Source organism: Crassostrea angulata, chromosome 5 (genome assembly GCF_025612915.1).
Source record: "Crassostrea angulata isolate pt1a10 chromosome 5, ASM2561291v2, whole genome shotgun sequence".
Classification (NCBI taxonomy): domain Eukaryota; kingdom Metazoa; phylum Mollusca; class Bivalvia; order Ostreida; family Ostreidae; genus Magallana; species Magallana angulata.
The window spans coordinates 29,215,617-29,235,611 of NC_069115.1; the positions used below are offsets into that span (position 1 = coordinate 29,215,617).

Below are 19,995 nucleotides of genomic sequence, written 5' to 3' on the forward strand. Positions count from 1 at the left end.
ACTAACTCAGATTAAATTATACACCCCGGTATGTACAATACACATGAAGGAGAATGACATAATTTTCACCTTATGATGTGAATTAGCTAGGGTACTATCTCAATTCTCTAGTTTTAATGCACAAACCAATCATTGAATGTTTAATAATTCTGATTTTGGATGACAAATTTTAGTGAATTTATGGACCATTAATATCTGTCCATACAAGTGAAATAATCTCAAGATAAATTGATTTTCTTATTTTTTAAAAATATATGTCATTACTCTTTAATTCATGTTTTATGCATACAATTAAAATAAGGGTCCGAAGTAAAAAGTTAAAATACTTCATGCTGAGAAATTATCCAGAGATCTGCGATGTAGATACTACATGTACCTGCAGCCAGATATTATCCAATATATGTATAATAAATTACTTCAGACTAGACAATAAGACATCAAAATAATACACATGTATATTGATAATTAAAATAATTTTTACCTGTCCCAAGATTTTTTGCTTCATTATTAGTTATTCATAAATATCCCTACCTTTGCTAGTCAAGGGTTTGTGATCTCCAGGAGTGGCGCGGATCAAAAACCCTTGGCTTACGAAGAAGAAATATTTCAGGGTTCAAACAATATTTATTTACATATCAGAATGAAAATTTGTTTACAGGTTTTTGTATATGAATTTCCTCTCTCTCTCTCTCTCTCTCTCTCTCTCTCTCTCTCTCTCTCTCTCTCTCTCTGACTTGTTCGGCTGAAAAAGCGGCTGTTAAAGAGGTTCGTTCCTGTGTTTTTGGGTAGCCATGTTGGGTCACCTCTATTCTAGAAAATATGTATCATATATTGATTCTACTCATAAATTCAAATTTCATAATGCCAATTAAACTATCTTAAATGAAATAGTAAAGGAAAAATTACATATTTACAGAGTTAAGTATGGGACTATATTTTGTGGCGGAAGGTTTTTAAGAAGAAAATGAACATTTTTCATAACTCAGTTGTTTTAGAGTACCGTCACTTTAGCTTCCTTTTTTTCAGTTCAAACAAAATTTCCAGATAGTGTGTGCATTAGGATATCTTCATTTTGTTACGAAAAACATAATTTTACAATTTTTCAATATTTTTATCGACATATATTGGCAAATTTAACTTATAATTCATAATAGTCAAAGAAAAATGAATTCCAATTTTAGCCTAAAATCAGCTTATTTCATGCAATATCTCAAATTTTACATAATAGACCTATACTTTTTGTTTTATTTTCTGAAATTTTAAGCTTTTTTAGACAAGTTTATTATAATTTGAGAAAAAGTTTGAGACTTTTAAATAATTTCATTACATGTTAAATTGGTAATGGATAAATGGAAATCCTTCATTAAAACATCTTTTTTTTTTTACTCATAGATTTTCACAGGAAAGAAAAATTTATCATTTGCAATACAAATCTCCATAGATTTTTATTTAAGGACGTTGGATCCTGCAATCAAAAGTCTTAAAGTTTTTTTCTAAAGTATTTTTTTTAAATCTACAAACATAGCTTAATCAAAATTCAAAACAAAATTTTAGGGTCTATATGCTTCATTTGGTGTATGTAAGGCAAAAAAAATACGTTAAGCGTTGGTGGTATCGAACCCCAAGCCTACAAAATCCAGTTCTATAAGATGTATAGTGCGTGAAACACTGAGTAATTTCAGTAACAGAGTGATTTAGTAAAATACTACATGCGATTTTTGCTACGAATTCACGGACTTCTATAATTTTTGTTACAGCAGTACATATTTTGTAAATATTTTACTGTTCTTTGTCACATTTATATATATTTTGTATATATTCCCTTTATATCAAACATTATTGTATATATGCTTAGAAAATAGAAAAAAACCATGAAAAAACAAAACAAAAAGAAATGTGGTCATAAATGTTGCAATAAGGTTTAAGATTTCAAATAAGTATAATTCATGTATATCAAATTAATACTTAATACTTTCTTTAATTCATAATGTTTCAAATTCATGTCAATTGTTTAATAAGCCTCACAGGAAAGATGGTTATTTTAATTACATAACCTGAGCGTTTTATTTACATAATTTGAAAAATGGTTATTAACGCTAATTATAATGATTGTTATCCACGCCCATAAGTAATTAAATCACCAATTATATTTTATATTTCGAGATTATCTAATGGGCGTGACTTTGTAATATTTATATTATCGACGAAATAAAACCAAAAGCCATACGCAAATTGTCACCTTTTTGACATTTGCTTTCTAAATAAATAAACTTTATATTTTGTCTTATTTTAATATTTGGTTTTATTTCGAAGGTAAATATATTTTTAATTATGTTATTTTTCTTTGTCAATTTTAACATCTATTTTTATTGTGAATTTATACCATCCTTTTGACATTTGCTATTTCAAATTAATAAACTTTATATTTTGTAATTATTTTAATATTTTGTTTTATTTTGAAGTCCCGAAGAAATCCTTGATTCCCCCGGTACCTCAGCAAAGCAAGTTACAGAGCAAAACCCGTTATATTATTTTCCTGAAATGTTCAATTGTTCAATACCTTGTCATTTTTAAAGCGCTAAGCATAGCTCAGCGCTTTATTGTCGTTAGACTTCTATTTCCGGTGCAAGGAATAACTGCCCTCTATGAGCAGAAATATACATCATTTAAACTGGTAAGAGGTATAGGGAACCAGTTATCTGGGTGACGGAAATGGCCGAGTAGATACGATTGGTTTGCAGAGCTTACGTACATCAGCACGGGATGCTACGCAGTGATGAAAAAAATATCGTGCGTATTCAGAAGCTAAAATATAGAAAAATAAAATCGATTCTTTGCAAGAAAATGTCAAAAACTGTGATAAATTACTGTTCAAAAGGTATAATTTGTGATTTTAACATATCTTTTTGCGAATTCGTAGTTTTGTTATATTACTGCGAATGAATACATCGAACACATCATCTTCAGAAAGTAACATATACTTAAAGAAATCTGGCCTTCGATACTTTAAATTGATATTCATTAAACATAAACCAAAATTTCAATAAGGCTCATTTCCGCCTACGCTTGCACACAGTAAATTTTCTTAGAACCAAGCTAGGTTAGCGCTTTTCAGTACTTTCAGTACTTTGATTCATATCTGAACAAGATCATTGCGCTCCGAGAATTCCAGGTGTTAATTGTATCCTCTTTCTCAAACTAAGTTGTGTGGAGTCGGCGGTTCGATGTTAGCGCATGTACACTCTGGAACAACCTACCAACAGAAGTGAGGCATGAACTAAACAGAGGCAGTTTTAATAAGTGTCTAATGGCTCGTCTTTTTTAGGATTGCTTTTTAAAATTAAGAGCAATATTTTTTTACATTTGTATCTTTTAAACTGTAATTTTCTTACTCTATTGTTTAATATCTCGTTATGCTACCAGAAGGTTGTCTACATTTTTTAGCTGTTTTATAAATTTTCTTTATCGATCTTTGGGTTAATTCTTATGTTTTTCAAATTAAAATTTGTATATTTGCACGTGCATTTTATCGTTAAAGCGGTTTCGAGTAATTTTCATTATACTTAAGAGCTATATAAGTTTGATAATGAAACTAATAATAAGACTTATGGAAGTTGTTTCGTTTAGACTTTAATTAGACTAAGACCAAAATATGGAGCACACACCAATTCTATGACAAAGCATTTAATTTGACACAATCACACAAATTAAAAATTTTGGTATGCAAACACCAGTTTTAATCAATATATTAGAAATTGGTGTTATGTTGAATAAACATCAGGTGGAACCAATTTTTGAAAGAGTAGACAGATATGTTGATATATATTTATTTTTATACCCCCGCTCCGAAGGAGAGGGGGTACATGTATACTGTTTTACCCTTGTGTGTCTGTCTGTCTGTCTGTCTGTCCTTCTGTCTGTCTGTCCGTCCGTAACAAAAGTTTCTGTCGCATTTACCTCAGCAACTATTTATCGCAGATACTTGAAATTTTTACACAGTGTTTGTTAAGGCATGCCATATCGTGGGATGTATTTTTGTACCAATCGGACGTCAACTTCCTGTTAAATGACGACTTTGCTTATTTTTTAACCAAAATTTTCAAACAAATTTTCGTCAAAGATTTCCTAGCAACTCTTTATCACAGATGCTTGAAGTTTTTACACAGTATTTGTATAGGCATGCTATACACTAGTATATATTTTTGTACAAGTGGACGTCAACTTCCTGTTTAATGAGTACCATGTTTATTTTTAGCAAATATTTTCAAACAAATTTTCGTCAATGATTTCTCAGCAACTGTTTATCGCAGATGCTTGAAATTTTAACACACTATTTGTTTTGGCATGCCATATTTTAGAATATATTTTTGTATAATCGGATGTCAACTTCCTGTTAAATGTCGACTTTGTTTATTTTAAGCCAAAATTTTCAAACAAATTTTCCTCAAAGATTTCTTAGCAGCTATTTATCGCAGATGCTTGAAATTTTAACACACTAACACACTATTTGTTTAGGCATGCCATATTGTGGAATATATTTCTGTACCAATGGGATGCCAGCTTTGTGTTAAATGTCGACTTTTACCTTGGCTTATTTTGCATATTCACATCAGAGCGGGGTATCACTAGTGAGTATTAGCTCACAGATATCTTGTTCAGTATATTTCAGTATAATATCTTTCTCGATATAGACTATAATTGATATAGTTTATATCGAGAAAGATATTTTGATATCAACCAGTGGATTATAGGGTACATGTAAAGAAAGCCCTGTCTGTAACTTTTTCCGTTATCCCTAAAGCAATCGGGGAAATGTCATGCAGTGATTTTAAATAAACTGTATATGGAGGGTTCTTTGTGCGCTTATTAACTCATTTGTGTATAAAAACAATAATCTGTCAATAAAGATTAATTTTTTACATCTTGTGTTACAATGAATAATATTTTCCTTGAGATTAACGCAAAATATAATGCAAAATGCTATAAATATGACTATGGACTGTATTCTCCTACCTTGAAAACTAATACACATACATTGACAATTTTTAAATCCCTTAATATACAGAGAAAGTGCATGTCGTTTGATTACATGTCACTTCTTGGGTGTTGGGGAAAGCCAAAATTGTCCCCGTCAACGATGTATAATATAAAGCTTTTATCTCTTAATAAATTAAGATGTAGTTTTCCTATTTTTTTTGTTTGTTTACGATCGCCATACTTAATATTTGCAATTTTGTAACACAGAGTTTCTTTTTTGAAAGGAATTGATTTCTGCATTCTGCTCGAGACCAGTACACAGAGAATCATGGATTGACTTTTCCAGTCGGCGAGCATTGCTTCGACACTGCTGATACAGATAGAAGTAAATAAAGGCAACCATGCATATGTTGCTGTAGATAAATTATCGTGTGAGAGAATGATGATAGCACTTGTCCGCTTCGTTTACGTTGAAAATGAAAAATCTGCAATTGCAATTTTCGGAAGGGGATACTCCATGGAATTTCGGAGATAGATACCTTGTATTATTTTTATACTATGGGGTAAACTTTATCACAGAAACTAGAGTCTTTGCTTTCTGTATAAAATATTAATTTTATAATGTGTCAGTCCATGTAAACAACTCCAAATTAGCGCAGGGGATTGCGATAAAGGAATTCTCTGAATTTTTCGTAAACCAGAAATATGTTTTCTGTATGAAATATTTATATTCTTGATAATGCAACAGTCCGTGTAAATCGATCAGAATTGGTGCAGGGGATTGCAATGAAAGAATTCTCAGAATATCACGAAATCAAAAATGGGTTTTCTTTATAAAATATTAATTTCATAATGTACCAGTGATGATGTAATGACTGCAATTAAACGACTGTGATCTAGAATATCAACAAGGTTTCCAGAGTTGCCATTTCACATAGAGGGCACGGATTGCAGAACGTGGTAATAGACAGTGATAACGATGTTGCTTTTACAAATTTGGTTGACAACAATGATTTTCCTTATGGCGAATGGTGTTCTCGGTGTTCAACAATCCTTACAGTTGTTCCGTGATCCTTCGTTTGACCACAAGATTCCAGTGAGTGGAATGGTGTTAAGCGAGTTCGATGACATTGCCAGTGTGTCTCAGTGTGGAAAAAGCTGCTTTAATCGACCAGAGTGTGTTTCCATTTTCTTTAACAGTGCAACAAAACAATGTATAGCGGCTGGTGACCTTGCAGACCATCAAATGGTGTCAGCACCAGGATTCCAACATTACACCACTCAAAGTTCAGGTACATTATGTAACATCAATAATGAAATATTATAGAACTTTTTCTGACTTCTAACTCTAAAACAAAAACAGTTAATGCTATATTGGATATATTAGGTTTGATATGGTCTGTCTCTAAATGCCATTTATATAAGTTACAATAAAAAATGATTGTAAGTGTTCTATGTCTTGCGCTTCTATTTGAAATATTGTGGTTTATTAAGAATTTTGATAGGAACTTTAAACAATTTAGAACTAGGAACGAAGTTTCCTTTTAAATCCTTGTAGATCAAATATGATAATTCTGCTAAGTTCAGGTGATTTTCTTTATACTTTACTTTTTAAAAATCCAGAAGAGTGGAGACTGCAAAGTGGCAATTCTAAGCGCCTAACACCTACACTTTAATATGTAACAAAACAAAAACAAAATAAAGGATTACCCTTTCTTATATTGAAGACGATAACGTTTCAGCTCATTTTGAATTCTAGTTAGTTTCCGTACCAATAAATGAATCTTTTATAAAATGCATAACATAAAGTTTATCTTGATAACGTTATAAAAAAAGTTTTAGTTTTACGTATGTTACATGTTTGATTTGATGTAAAAAAAAAATATGACCGTGGTAATATGTAATCTGTTATTTATCTTTCAGAAGTCAATAAATGGCTGAAGTTTGGTCAATCCCATTACCTACTGATAAAAGAAGGAGCAAACCTGTACCAAGCCCAGGTATAGTTTCAATATGTGATTTAATCAGATATTCATTGAGTAAGGAGTCTGGGGTTTTCCCCCGACTTGTAATATTTTTTAAACCATTGTAATTCCTGCTAGGTTTTATAAACGTTAATTCTTTAATCAAAGATGAGTAAAATAATCTTAAAACTAAGATCACTAATTAAGTGAACACTGTGTCGAATAATTATGCCATTGCCAAGGTAGCAATTTTGCACAGGCTTAAGAAGCAGTTTCGTAAAAAAAAAACATACATGCCAAATAATAGACTATTGTCTAGAGAGTATATAATTGCTTTTGTTTTTGGTGTTTCTCACCTGTCAGGTGTGATATATACCTTAAAAAATTAAAATCTCATAATTAAAATAATAATTCCCATAGGCGATATATTTTTCCTTCATGAAATATTGAAAATCATTTGAGATTTTCTTAAAAGCCTATAGGAATTTTATTTCCTATAGGAGAAATGTATTTCCTGTTGGAAAATGATTTAGACAGGTAGTTTTCCATTAGGAAACTAAGATTTCCTATCGGATTTTAAAATCATACGGGAGTTCTGTCAAATCCAACTAGAATTCAATTCCTATAGGAAGTTCTTTAATTCAAGTTGGAAATTAAAAATATCATGCAGAAAAATTGGTTTTCTAATGGGAATTTTTTTTGTAGAAATTTATTTTTTCAATAGATAAATATCTTACCTGACAGGTAAAATTACCTTAAAACACGATTATAAGCTCTTTAAGAAATGGTTTATCATATGGCAAATCGGAATGTTTCAATACATGCTGCTTGAAGGGTGCAAAAATGCCACCTTGGCACTGGCATAATGATCCGGCCCAGTGTTAGTAATAAAAGCAAATAAAAATAAAAAATATATCTTGTACCAAACAATTTTTTTAAGTTTATATTTTAATTTGACACAACCTTATACTCCATTCCATAAAAAAACATTCCATATTTGTCTGTTACAGTACGCACGTAAACTTAACGAAGTCTGTCAAATGAAAGTCACTTTTTACAATTTTAGAACGCCAAATTATCAATATTAGATTTATAGTTGACAATAAGCCACCATAATGTATTAAAAAAGTTGTCACGTGAATAGACACAGCTATTTAAAAAAGAAATATGTTGTGATGATGGAAATGACAATGACCTTAAACTGATCTTGTTACAAAAAACAAGATGGTCAAACATCTAAATGATACCATAACGTAATATTCTCTACATTGCCTGGTAATTTTGTCCACATAACTTAGATATACTGTCTACCTAACTTGGAAATATTTTCTGCATAATAAGTAATATTGCCTATCTAACTTAAAATTATTGCCTTATGAATTTGGTGAAAAATTTAGGAATTTTTTATGTCAACAATTAGAGAGAACTCCTTCCTTAAGACGTCATGATTTCAGTAATCAAAGTCGATTTCACTTCATCATTTCTACGGGACATTAAGTCAATCAGTTAATTTCTAATGAAATTTTGAAGAAATTGATTGTACAAGCATATTAAAGAAATGGTTAAATTAGAATCATGAAAACGCTGTTTCGAAATAACGCTTACATTTAAAAAAAAAAAAAAATGATTTAAAAATTGGAGTTTTCTCGGAAAGGAAAATCGTGTCCCATTTCTTGGAAAAGAAAACAACAAAAAACGTTGATCGATTTTCCTTGATTGTACAGCAACATGTTTAATGAAAAATCAAAATCAATTACCAGTCATTGAAAGAGCAACGCTTGATATTACGAAGAAATCTTTAGGGACTAGCTATACACAACACTTAAACGGTACAGTTGCTAGGCAAGGCACATCAGTATAACACAGTCAGCATAATAATGACGATAGTGTTCTGCATGTATTATGCCTAAATAGTAGTCAGGGGTTGAAACATAGTGCCGGAGGCATACTCCCGCTGATGATATTACGGCGAGTGAGTTTAAAGGATTTTTTGACCGGTGAAACACCGAATACCGGCCGGAAATCGGACAAACATTGGACAGTCTTTACCGATCATCCTACAATGCTCGACTGGTGGCCGAACAGTGAATCAAACACCATACGATTAATTTCCGGCCATCTTGCACACATTGTAGGATGCCCTGATGATTGTCGGCCGAAGAAATATAAAGTAATTACCATACCTTGCATGGTAAATAAACTATAATGGCTTTGGCACCGAGACATCTGTGATTAGCCCTGTTGCAACAACTCCAACAACAAGCCCAACTAATGCCCGGCGATACAATGCTAAACATATACAGATATTGAAGCAGTAATAGGTCGATGTATTTTGTACATTGGTGAACATCGTTCGTATATCGGCAGTACATCGGCCGACTTTGGGAAAATTTTAGGTCAATAATCGGCCGATTTTTGTTATACTCCTCCAACCTCAGACTCAAAAGGCAACGGACAACGATAGTTTGATTCGTTCTATTCTTGAATGATGTGTTAATGATGTATTGCCGATGATAAGCGATGGGACATTGGTGGAGACAGGGCTGAGTTTGAACTACAACTTATTTTCTTCCGATGACTTCCACCGATGTGCCCGATGACCTAAGTCACCGTCCGATTTCTATGGATGTCCGGCCAGCATCCACGCCATTTTCATCTAAAAACGCATCGGTAGCACATCATTTACCCAATCGCTGGGTAATGTGACTGATACTTTAGGCATGCTACATGCAGAGTCAATATCAACAATAATAGTAACCTCATTTAGAAGAAAAGCGACAACTTTATAGTAAATTTTTATAGTAAAATATTGAAATCTTAAAGCTAAACTATTAGGATTTTTTTCTTTATTTTAAAAGAAAAGCTAACGGCCTAAAATCATGTTTTAAAATTTTAGGGCAGACCTAATGACAAATTTATTAACAATTCACCCTCCTTCAATTGTATATTCATTTATACATTATAGTTTATATGTAATATACTACTACACAACTTTGTATTTAATATCATTCCCTACATGAATAATAAATATTTGAGTATGCATATATATCAACACCAATATTTTTTTTTTGGTAATAGAAAAAATGTAAAGAACATGGATCCAAACTTGTTGAGTTAGAAACCTTGGAAGAGAGCAGATTTGTAACAGACATCGCTATTAGGGAAAAGATAGGTAAGAATACTCGAAATACCAGTTTTTCCTACAAGTTCGAGAATTGTTTCGATACATGTACATTATCAAAGTTGTCAAGAAAATAGTATACTATCAACTTAGTCAACTCATTTTCTTAGCTCCACAAGGGCGATTACAGTTCCAGTACGCGTGGCGTTGTGCATCATATTTTCATGCAGTTGTAGGTGAATAAAGTAATAGCTTTCTCTTGTATTGTGTTTTAATTCAATGTTAACATTATACAAAACATTTTTGAGATAAAGAACTGTAGCTTGATTTCCTTAATCTAAAAAAAAATATATATATGCTGAAATGGCGCTCACGACAGTATCGTATTACGGTATTGTAAACTTTGCATAAAATTAAATTCGACGTGGCAATGATTATTAAAGAGGACTTGGATAGTCGTTGCTGTTTTTAGACTATATAAATCTTCTTAGCAGAAGAGTTCAGTATAAAGATATATTAAAATATTAAAATTTTACAGTAAATTATTTGAACATCTTCTTAATCAAATGATAGTTTATTATAGCTAATAAAATTTAATGGGACTTGGACACGATTTGAGCTCAAATTTTTCAATTTTTTTTCATCTCTAATGTATAAAATGGTCAATATAGATGCTAGTTTGCTTTGTCAAATTTTAAAAGTCAAATATCAAGTGACAAGCGAGTTATAGAGGTTAGAATTCTTTGTTTTGTAAACAAACCTAGAGTCCTGTTATTGTTTACATAAGGGTTTTATTGGTATAAGTTTCAATCCAATGTTCACTTTTGTTGTTGATAAAACTATTTATGAATACAATGTATCAGTGTATCTTGTTTAAGTAATTAATTTGTCAAAGAAATCGTAATTTTTTACTTTCATTAGTTGTAAACAAATTTAAGACTCGAGCTTTATTTACTTATCAAGGACTTTTTTCCTCTGTATCCCGCTTATAACATGACTTCTAAGATTCAAATTTTGATGAATTATTCGAAACTCACAAGTAAACGATTTTATACATAAAAAATAAAAATAAAATTTTCATCTGAAATCGTGTCTAGGTTCCTTTAAGGAAGACTGATGGCTATTTTGTTGACCCCCAGCCTCCTTCATTACATGTCAGAAATCATGGACGGGGCATCAATGAAACATATAAGCGGTTTTAAATAGTCTTATCTCTATGAAGATTACGTTTTTAAGCTAATATCCACTGCAAAAATAAAGAGAGATGGAGCGCGGAAAAAAAATCAAAAAATTATACCAAACCAGACATTACTAATATTATTTTTATTTGCGTTATAATTTGATTGCTCCAAAATTTTGTAACAATCTTAATATCTGTTGTTGTGTTTATTATGCACTGGCATTTAAAGCCACCAGTAAAGCAAGTTTTCTAAAACTTTGCCTTAGATATTACTTTTAGTCACTACATTTGCTCAACTTCATATTGTATTAAAATTAAATTAAAATTAAATTGAAATAATTGTTCAAAGTATAAATATTTGTTTGATTTCTTCAAATAATCAATTTTCATTCCAAATGTTAGCAAAAATTCCAGGAAAATTATCATTTCTGTTTGGAGCCCTATATTTCTAAAAAATTGACGTGTGACACAGGTCACAAATAAAACAAATGAACATTTTAGGACACAATCCTTATATCCAAGAGGTTTTTGGATGATTGGCATCACTAGTATTTCAGGTGTCAACCTCCTTAATGACTTTGTACAATAATTTTCATATATTTAAATGAAAAAGAAATTTATGTTTTCTCATGCTGCACAACCCCACCGCAGCTCGGTTTTTGCTGTCTGATAAATGAACTCAACACTTGTGCATGATGAAATATGTCATTTATTAAAAATGACGAAAGTAAAGAAAAATATAAACAACATAGTAGGGGATCAGACCCAAAGCTGTTCACACAAAATGTTAAATAACTTATCAATATGCTGATCCCCTTAAAATACAGAAAAACAATATTTTGTTCAAAATTATATACAATATATACAAAACCAGCAAAAAGATGGCACCTCAAAAATAAAATATGCCAATAAAATATGCCAATGCAAAAGAACAATATTTTGTACATGTATGCAACTTTCGAATATTGGAGTGGTGAAACGGGGATGGTGGTGGGTGTATCAAAACATTACTCGTGCTAACACTATCAGAGATGAAGACAGAATGACCCTAATCTCACCGGTCAGATACTGACCGCATCAAACCACGTTACCGTATCGCTTAATTTGATTGGCTATTAAATTAAATTTGGGGAGAATTTCACCATTGGATTTTTATCAATTACATGATAGGTCACTTGGAGGTTTTTAGACTAAGAATTTGGGCTAAAAATAGACATGGACAGTGACCACTGCAGGGAAATAACATAATATGGCCAACGACCACTACAAGGCCTGGGAAAGAAATGCAACTTATCTAATCAAACATATACATGAAAAATACAATAAATAAGCAAATAAAATTATAGCATTCAACACATAAATACAATTATTAACATAATTGTTGTTTTATGTTTTCTCATGCTGCACAACCCCACCGCAGCTCGGTTTTTGCTGTCTGATAAATGAACTCAACACTTGTGCATGATGAAATATGTCATTTATTAAAAATGACGAAAGTAAAGAAAAATATAAACAACATAGTAGGGGATCAGACCCAAAGCTGTTCACACAAAATGTTAAATAACTTATCAATATGCTGATCCCCTTAAAATACAGAAAAACAATATTTTGTTCAAAATTATATACAATATATACAAAACCAGCAAAAAGATGGCACCTCAAAAATAAAATATGCCACCAAATGTGAATTGCATAATGACAATTGGCAATTCCATTGTGCCATCCAAGGTGAGTTGTGCACTTGTTGATGCTGATGTGAACACATACACAAATCACAGTTTATAGTCAAATGTACCAACAGTTAAACACTGACTTGGCATAGTGTTACCAGCAGTTACACACTGACCTGGCAATAAGTGCATATAATTCATTATACTATAACCCGTACAAACGTTACATGAATGGCAATTCCAAGGTGAAACCCGCAGGCACTCTAATAAACTAACTTAAAAGTTGTACTAACAATATCTAAAGACACAATGTGCAACTACAAAATAGCAGTTAAACACTGACCTATCATTACACATTACTACACCTGTAAACATACTATAACTAACAAAATTAATTGAGACACCCTCCGTATTTTACGCACAAGTTTCTTTTATGGAAAAAGTAACAAACATAAGGACATTTTTTGGTACAGATCAATAGCAGCAGTTACTCACTGGCCTGCTATAAATAAACTGCAGGGGTAAGAAAGATTGTAGATACAAATAATTACAGTTGAAACGATTGTATTCTAATATATCTGTGTAATGCATTGGAGTTCCAGCGGCCTAAATGCTGAATAAAACTCTCAGAATAGCCTAACTGTGCAGCATGTGTTGCTGCCCCTATCCGAAAACTGTGCCCTTTATGTCTATTGGGGTCCATTATAAGCTTGAAATTGGGTAGGAGACTTTAACCCATAGAGGCTACCTTAAGTCGCAACTCTGTTACTACTCTCTCCCACGGCAGGAGGGATGTCTCTCTTATTTTCCTAAATGACTCATCATACATTCTCCAGGGTTGGTCCCCATGAAGCTTGTGAATCTCCCTAATTGTAAACATGTATTTTAACAGATTGCATGCCTCATGGGGAAATTTCTGTAAGTAAATTGTACTGAATACCAGAAAAGCATCTGTCCATTGATGGATTGTAATAGGTGTTTTATGTGAAGCCGCTTGTTGTAGCTCAATTTTACCCGCTTGTACCACAATTGAAAGGGGTTCATCTCCTGAGGTCGGCAATAAATTTTTTAAGTCAACAAATTCATTGTTCCAAATTTTAAGTTTCAGTTTTGAGGAAACTGATGCCCCTAGAGGCACACAATCTGATAAGTGAATTTGAGGGCTACTAGAGCATGCAAAACTACTACCAGTACTCCGCGATAAATTGCCTGCGGGCTCACCTGTGAACACATTATCCAGTAATGTTCCAAGTGCAGAGGCAGGAATTGTGGCAGCCGCAGAGGCAGGAATTGTGGCAGCGGCCGGTATAGCTTCCCCAACTACTGGTGCAGTATCCTCAACAGAATTCACCATCGGAGGTTGCCCAACACTTTCACTGATGTTTTGTTTCTCACTATCAGCTTTTTGTTGGTTTACAATTTCTTTTGCCAGAAGTTCATAATCAATATTTGGTAGCACCTTGACAGTGTCATTCTCCGACTGTTTTCGGGTTCTTTTTGGCCCTTTTTTCCCCTTATTTACTTCAGTTGGTGGTGTTGTTGGTGGTAATCCTCCAGTTGCCACATCATCTCTCCTGGCTCTCTTTTTGGGTGGCATAATGGCTAAATATATAATAAGAATAATAGGTATGGATCCTATCCTTTCACATATATGATTAGCCTAACCCATAAAAATTTTTTTTTTCATAATCAACTTTTGCATTAACAGATGATTTCAACCATGTACTTGGTATTTTGACCTGATCAGTTAAGCGCATACCAACAAGATTTTGATCTACATGTACCTGTTACAATAAAATTCATAATAATAGGAACATGTCCCACTGACCATATGGGTAACACAGACCCAATGTTCCTACATCATTATTAGTAATTCATAATTGTAAGGAACATGTCCCACTGACCATATGGGTAACACAGACCCAATGTTCCTACATCATTATTAGTAATTCATAATTGTAAGGAACATGTCTCACTGACCATATGGGTAACACAGACCCAATGTTCCTACATCATTATTAGTAATTCATAATTGTAAGGAACATGTCCCACTGACCATATGGGTAACACAGACCCGATGTTCCTACATCATTATTAGTAATTCATAATTGTAAGGAACATGTCCCACTGACCATATGGGTAACACAGACCCAATGTTCCTACATCATTATTGTAAGGAACATGTCCCACTGACCATATGGGTAACACAGACCCAATGTTCCTACATCATTATTAGTAATTCATAATTGTAAGGAACATGTCCCACTGACCATATGGGTAACACAGACCCAATGTTCCTACATCATTATTAGTACATGAAGATTCAAACATTATGTAACTAAATAGTCCCAACATGACTTTAATTACATAACATTATTAACATTAAATTCATAATTGTAAGGAACATGTCCCACTGACCATATGGGTATCACAGACCCAATGTTCCTTCATCATTAACAGTACATGTAGATCCAAACATTCATGTAACTAAAAATTCTCAACCTGATTTTTAATTACGAGGTAACCTTAAATTCATAATTGTAAGGAACATGTCCCACTGACCATATGGGTTACACAGACCCAATATTCCTTCATCATTCTTTAGTATGCAAACTCAACAAACATAAAATTTATCAGTTCCAGCCAAAACGCTTAATTAAAATGAAAGGTAGAATTTGAACTGATGCTCATCAACACGAAAAATCACGCATTTAAATTTCAGGGACTTAATACATAAAGTGCCCCTACACTGTCTTAATTCAAACAAATAAAATGTAAATATATATCAATATGGATATATACATTCACATATTATTGAATATCATTATTCTGGAGTGATAGCACATAAGATCTAAAATCATACTGGCCTCAAAACTTTTGAGTGCAGGATCACCGCATTCCTAATGCTGCGGCGAAACTTCCTCATGGGCTGGTCCTCGGCAGGGGTACACAGCAGATGGACACCATCCGGGCCTAAATAATGAAAATCCTTCCAAAAACCCCGATGTCCCCAGAAATAAATTCCACCAAGTGGTTCAGCAAAACGTTTCAAATGTTCATTAGTCTGAACCACAAAGACGTCAAAATTTTGGCATGATGCAAACTGCATTCGGCGAATTAACTGGCCTATTATCACTACCTTTACTCCAACCCAATCTCTTAAATACTGTCCCACAGATATAATATCCCTAGCTAATTTCTCACTGTTTGTATTTTCACAGATATCATTTTCACCAATCTGTAAAAACACCACATCGGGAATTGAGTCAAAATGCAGAATCTCCGATCTGAAGACACGCTTGTTTAATCTCAAACCGCCTTTTCCTCTAAATGATACTTTAAACACTTCAGGGTCCAAATTTAGATTGTCTGTTTCTGTCTGCATACCATAATCTCTTAATCTTCTGATGTGAGAATGTCCAATCACGCACACATTTAAAATCCTCATTGTTTACATATTGTACCCCAACCGGAACCATCACAAATAATCATGTGATATCGCATACAACAAAAAACTAGAAACTGCGTTTCAAAAACTTACTGTATCAAAACATTACTCGTGCTAACACTATCAGAGATGAAGACAGAATGACCCTAATCTCACCGGTCAGATACTGACCGCATCAAACCACGTTACCGTATCGCTTAATTTGATTGGCTATTAAATTAAATTTGGGGAGAATTTCACCATTGGATTTTTATCAATTACATGATAGGTCACTTGGAGGTTTTTAGACTAAGAATTTGGGCTAAAAATAGACATGGACAGTGACCACTGCAGGGAAATTACATAATATGGCCAACGACCACTACAAGGCCTGGGAAAGAAATGCAACTTATCTAATCAAACATATACATGAAAAATACAATAAATAAGCAAATAAAATTATAGCATTCAACACATAAATACAATTATTAACATAATTGTTGTTCTCTGTGGCAAAAAAAAAAATACATTTCTAGCCAATCCTATAGGGTTTATTTCGATTGAGACGACCTCGTTCGGAATCAGGATATGAAATAAAATAAATTAGCTTTTATTCAAAAATATTTGATATGGAAGTAAAACTATATACAAAACACCTCATCAAGATATCTATGGTTAAGAATAAATAGATTTAGCCACAGGATCAAGTTACATTTTCTGCAATAAAAATCATTTCAAATAAAAAAAGTAAAGCATGTTTTATTCTATGATTTTGTTGCTGTAGTCTTTTTTTTTTTTTGTAATTTTGTTGCTCTTTTTTTCTTTTTTAAAAGACATAATGATTGGTGTGACAGATGCATTCAAAGAAAATGAATGGGTGTTCCTATCCTCGCTTGAAGCCGTTCCTTTCACCCAATTCAGCAGTGGAAACCCTGACAATTACAACAACCAAGACTGTGTTTGTATAGCAGCTTTTTGCGATTATCAGTGGGATGATTTTAATTGCTTGAATGAACAAAGATTCTACGTTTGTGAAAGATTTGTTGGGTTTTGAAGGTCGCGGTCAGATTACAACTGTAACGGATGGCATGAGAATGTTGCATTATTCAAAGGGTCACTTCTCAACCATGCATTCTTGAAACTGTCGCATGTTTTGCTTTAGTTAACTAAACCTGATATTGTATAAGGCACAATTTCATTGTATAAAAATCTTTATTCCTGACAATTGTTCTTTACAAATAAATTAACATATCATAAAAATATTGTGTTGTTAAATGAATTTAATCATTACCGACAGCTCTTTTGGTTAACACATGCATTACCGACATACATTTCAATGAAATTGGTGGTTCGTAACTTATTTTTTGTTTTTTTAACACGTTTGATGGTTGCTAATGTTGCATATAGTTACCATCTGACATCACTGAAAGAAGATTAGTGAATAATACGAGACCGATGCCAATTTGTTTGATCATAGAATACAGTTTTTAATTATTTTTTTTCATACGTAATACAATTTAGCAAAAGCAAAATTTCTAACTATGATCATTTTGAATATGTTAACAAACCCGAGGCAAACAATTATACCGTTGGTATATGAGCGTTGGTGGTATCAAACCCTCAGCCTAAAAATCCAATTTGATAAGATGTATAATGCCTGAAACACGGAACATTTTTAAATTAGTAACAATTAAAGTGGTTTAGTTTAATGCTATATGCGAATTAAGCAAACCCTGCTGGCGCCTTAATTTGGCGTCATTTGTATTATGGGTTATATAGTACAAAATCGGTACCTAGTGTTATCACAGGCAAAGACACAGGAAAATGTAAATATAATGGTATCTTATCCATCTTATTACCAGCATTTGCGGTATTTTGCGCATAAACACCACCATATAGCGCATACAGTGACAAAAACAATATCGACCAATTGCATGTGCACAACCACGCGGTATCAAGCTAACTCGTTCCTATGAACATTGATATCCCTCTTTAATCTCCGCCCTTTTGAAAAGGGAGGAATCTCATATCTAAATGTAACACCATGTACCTAAACAAATGTATTTATCAAAATGAATATACTTATAATGTCGTTGACTAGACGTGGTGCATGGTTTATTTGTAACTCAACCTTTGAAGATAATATATGTATGCTGAAATAATGTTATGATGTGAAGTGGATAATTCATGGATATTTCTCACAGAAAATAAATTTTACATCTACACAATTGTCTTATATCATCACAAATTATCCATTTACAAAAATTACCATATGTGAATATCTACGCATACGTATACATGTGGATATATATATATATATATATCAAAATGAAAAAAAAAATGTTTACAGATTCAAATTTTAGTGACAATAAATAAAATACCAGCAAACGCGATACACTTTTCACTGCAAACGCATTTCAAGACTGGAAATAATTAATGTGATGCAAGTTACCAGTACACATATTAAAGACAGCGACGTGGAAATAGATGTAGTGTTAGGAAACGGATTAAGATTTTTCAAATGGTGAATATGACCATGAGTGGTTACGCAACACCAAATTTCCTGGACTAAGACATTATTCATCTTGAGCGTCATAATGATGAAGTCTTTGTCTGCTGGTTCCCTGTATCAATGATAATGTTTATCCGACCCTTTTAAGATAGTTATGGCGATTCCTATTTTAACTTTGTTTTGGTGTGGGCACTAATGACGATAACCTCGTAGGAGTTTTAAGCGTCTTGTTCACCCCGACACTCGTCAATTACAGTCTTCGTTGTATTCTTCAACTGTCACCAAGTGTGTCTGTACTTTGTTCTTGAACGATAATAGTTCCTTATGCATTGACATACTAGTAGACTCAATCCCATTCTTGGGGGTCTTAGTGCATGTACCTACAATATAATTCTCCAGTGGAAAGGGACAGCCGGTCAATGGACAGAAATCATTTAAAAGAACTCGATATTAGGCCCCCACATAACACAGAGGTAAAAAGTCCTTAGAATCAAAGAATATTGACGAGGCATGTGTATTTCCTTTTTGATATACACAACTAAGTCCTGTACATTTCATGTGGATTCAAGAATAACTCAGCTAGAATATCTAGAGACAAGGGGTTTTAAGGTTATTAAGCGTTTGGGCTATACCAAGGGTGATCCAAAAATATCCTGGAAATATGCCTTTCCAAGCCTGCGTGGTGTTTGGGCTGCTTTGACCCTTCTCCTTTACTGTCTCTGCTCCCTTCAAAAGTTGGTCTACTTTCTTAGAACGTCTTTAAGTCCTTGCACTATTGAACAAATACGTAAAATCTTCAATCACCAACCCCTTATTCTCAGGTATGAATATTTCCATCATTATCATTTTCTTTACGTAGAATTATTGTGTCTTCAAACGTCTCTGGTAATTCCATGATCAGTGCAAATGTTGAAGGGAACACTAGATTTACAGTCTAACCCAAGTGATTACTTCCGTCACTGTTTGGTGATGTTTAATTTAAAATAAACATACCTGTCTAAGAATATTCATATTGATAAAAGGAGAAAAAAGCCAAAATTTCTTCGCCTGTTTATACCCGGAGAATTTTACATGAACAAAAACAAACATCGTACAGAAATTATCATCTGGGGTACTGTTGTTTTTTTATGCAAAATTCCAATTA

At 32.9% G+C, this 19,995-nt stretch overlaps 2 protein-coding genes across 3 annotated transcripts; one reads left to right on the plus strand and one right to left on the minus strand.

Annotated features, from left to right (window-relative positions):
- Positions 1-5,912: 5,912 nt before the first annotated feature.
- On the plus strand, positions 5,913-17,577 carry LOC128185797 (perlucin-like protein). The gene is made up of 4 exons (XM_052855461.1): positions 5,913-6,269; positions 6,901-6,977; positions 10,020-10,113; positions 17,173-17,577. The coding sequence occupies exons 1-4, from the start codon at positions 5,957-5,959 to the stop codon at positions 17,391-17,393; spliced, it is 705 nt and encodes a 234-aa protein (XP_052711421.1). The 5' UTR covers positions 5,913-5,956; the 3' UTR covers positions 17,394-17,577.
- LOC128185796 (uncharacterized) lies at positions 14,286-16,427 on the minus strand. Of its 2 annotated transcripts, none has more exons than XM_052855459.1 (2): positions 15,776-16,427; positions 14,286-14,514 (listed from the first exon to the last, which is right to left on the minus strand). In XM_052855459.1, exons 1-2 carry the CDS (start codon positions 16,358-16,360, stop codon positions 14,431-14,433), a joined length of 669 nt encoding a protein of 222 aa, XP_052711419.1. In that variant the 5' UTR covers positions 16,361-16,427; the 3' UTR covers positions 14,286-14,430. The 2 variants fall into 2 exon arrangements, with proteins under 2 accessions (XP_052711419.1, XP_052711420.1); XM_052855460.1 differs by having other exon boundaries at positions 14,326-14,514; positions 15,780-16,427.
- Positions 17,578-19,995: the final 2,418 nt, after the last annotated feature.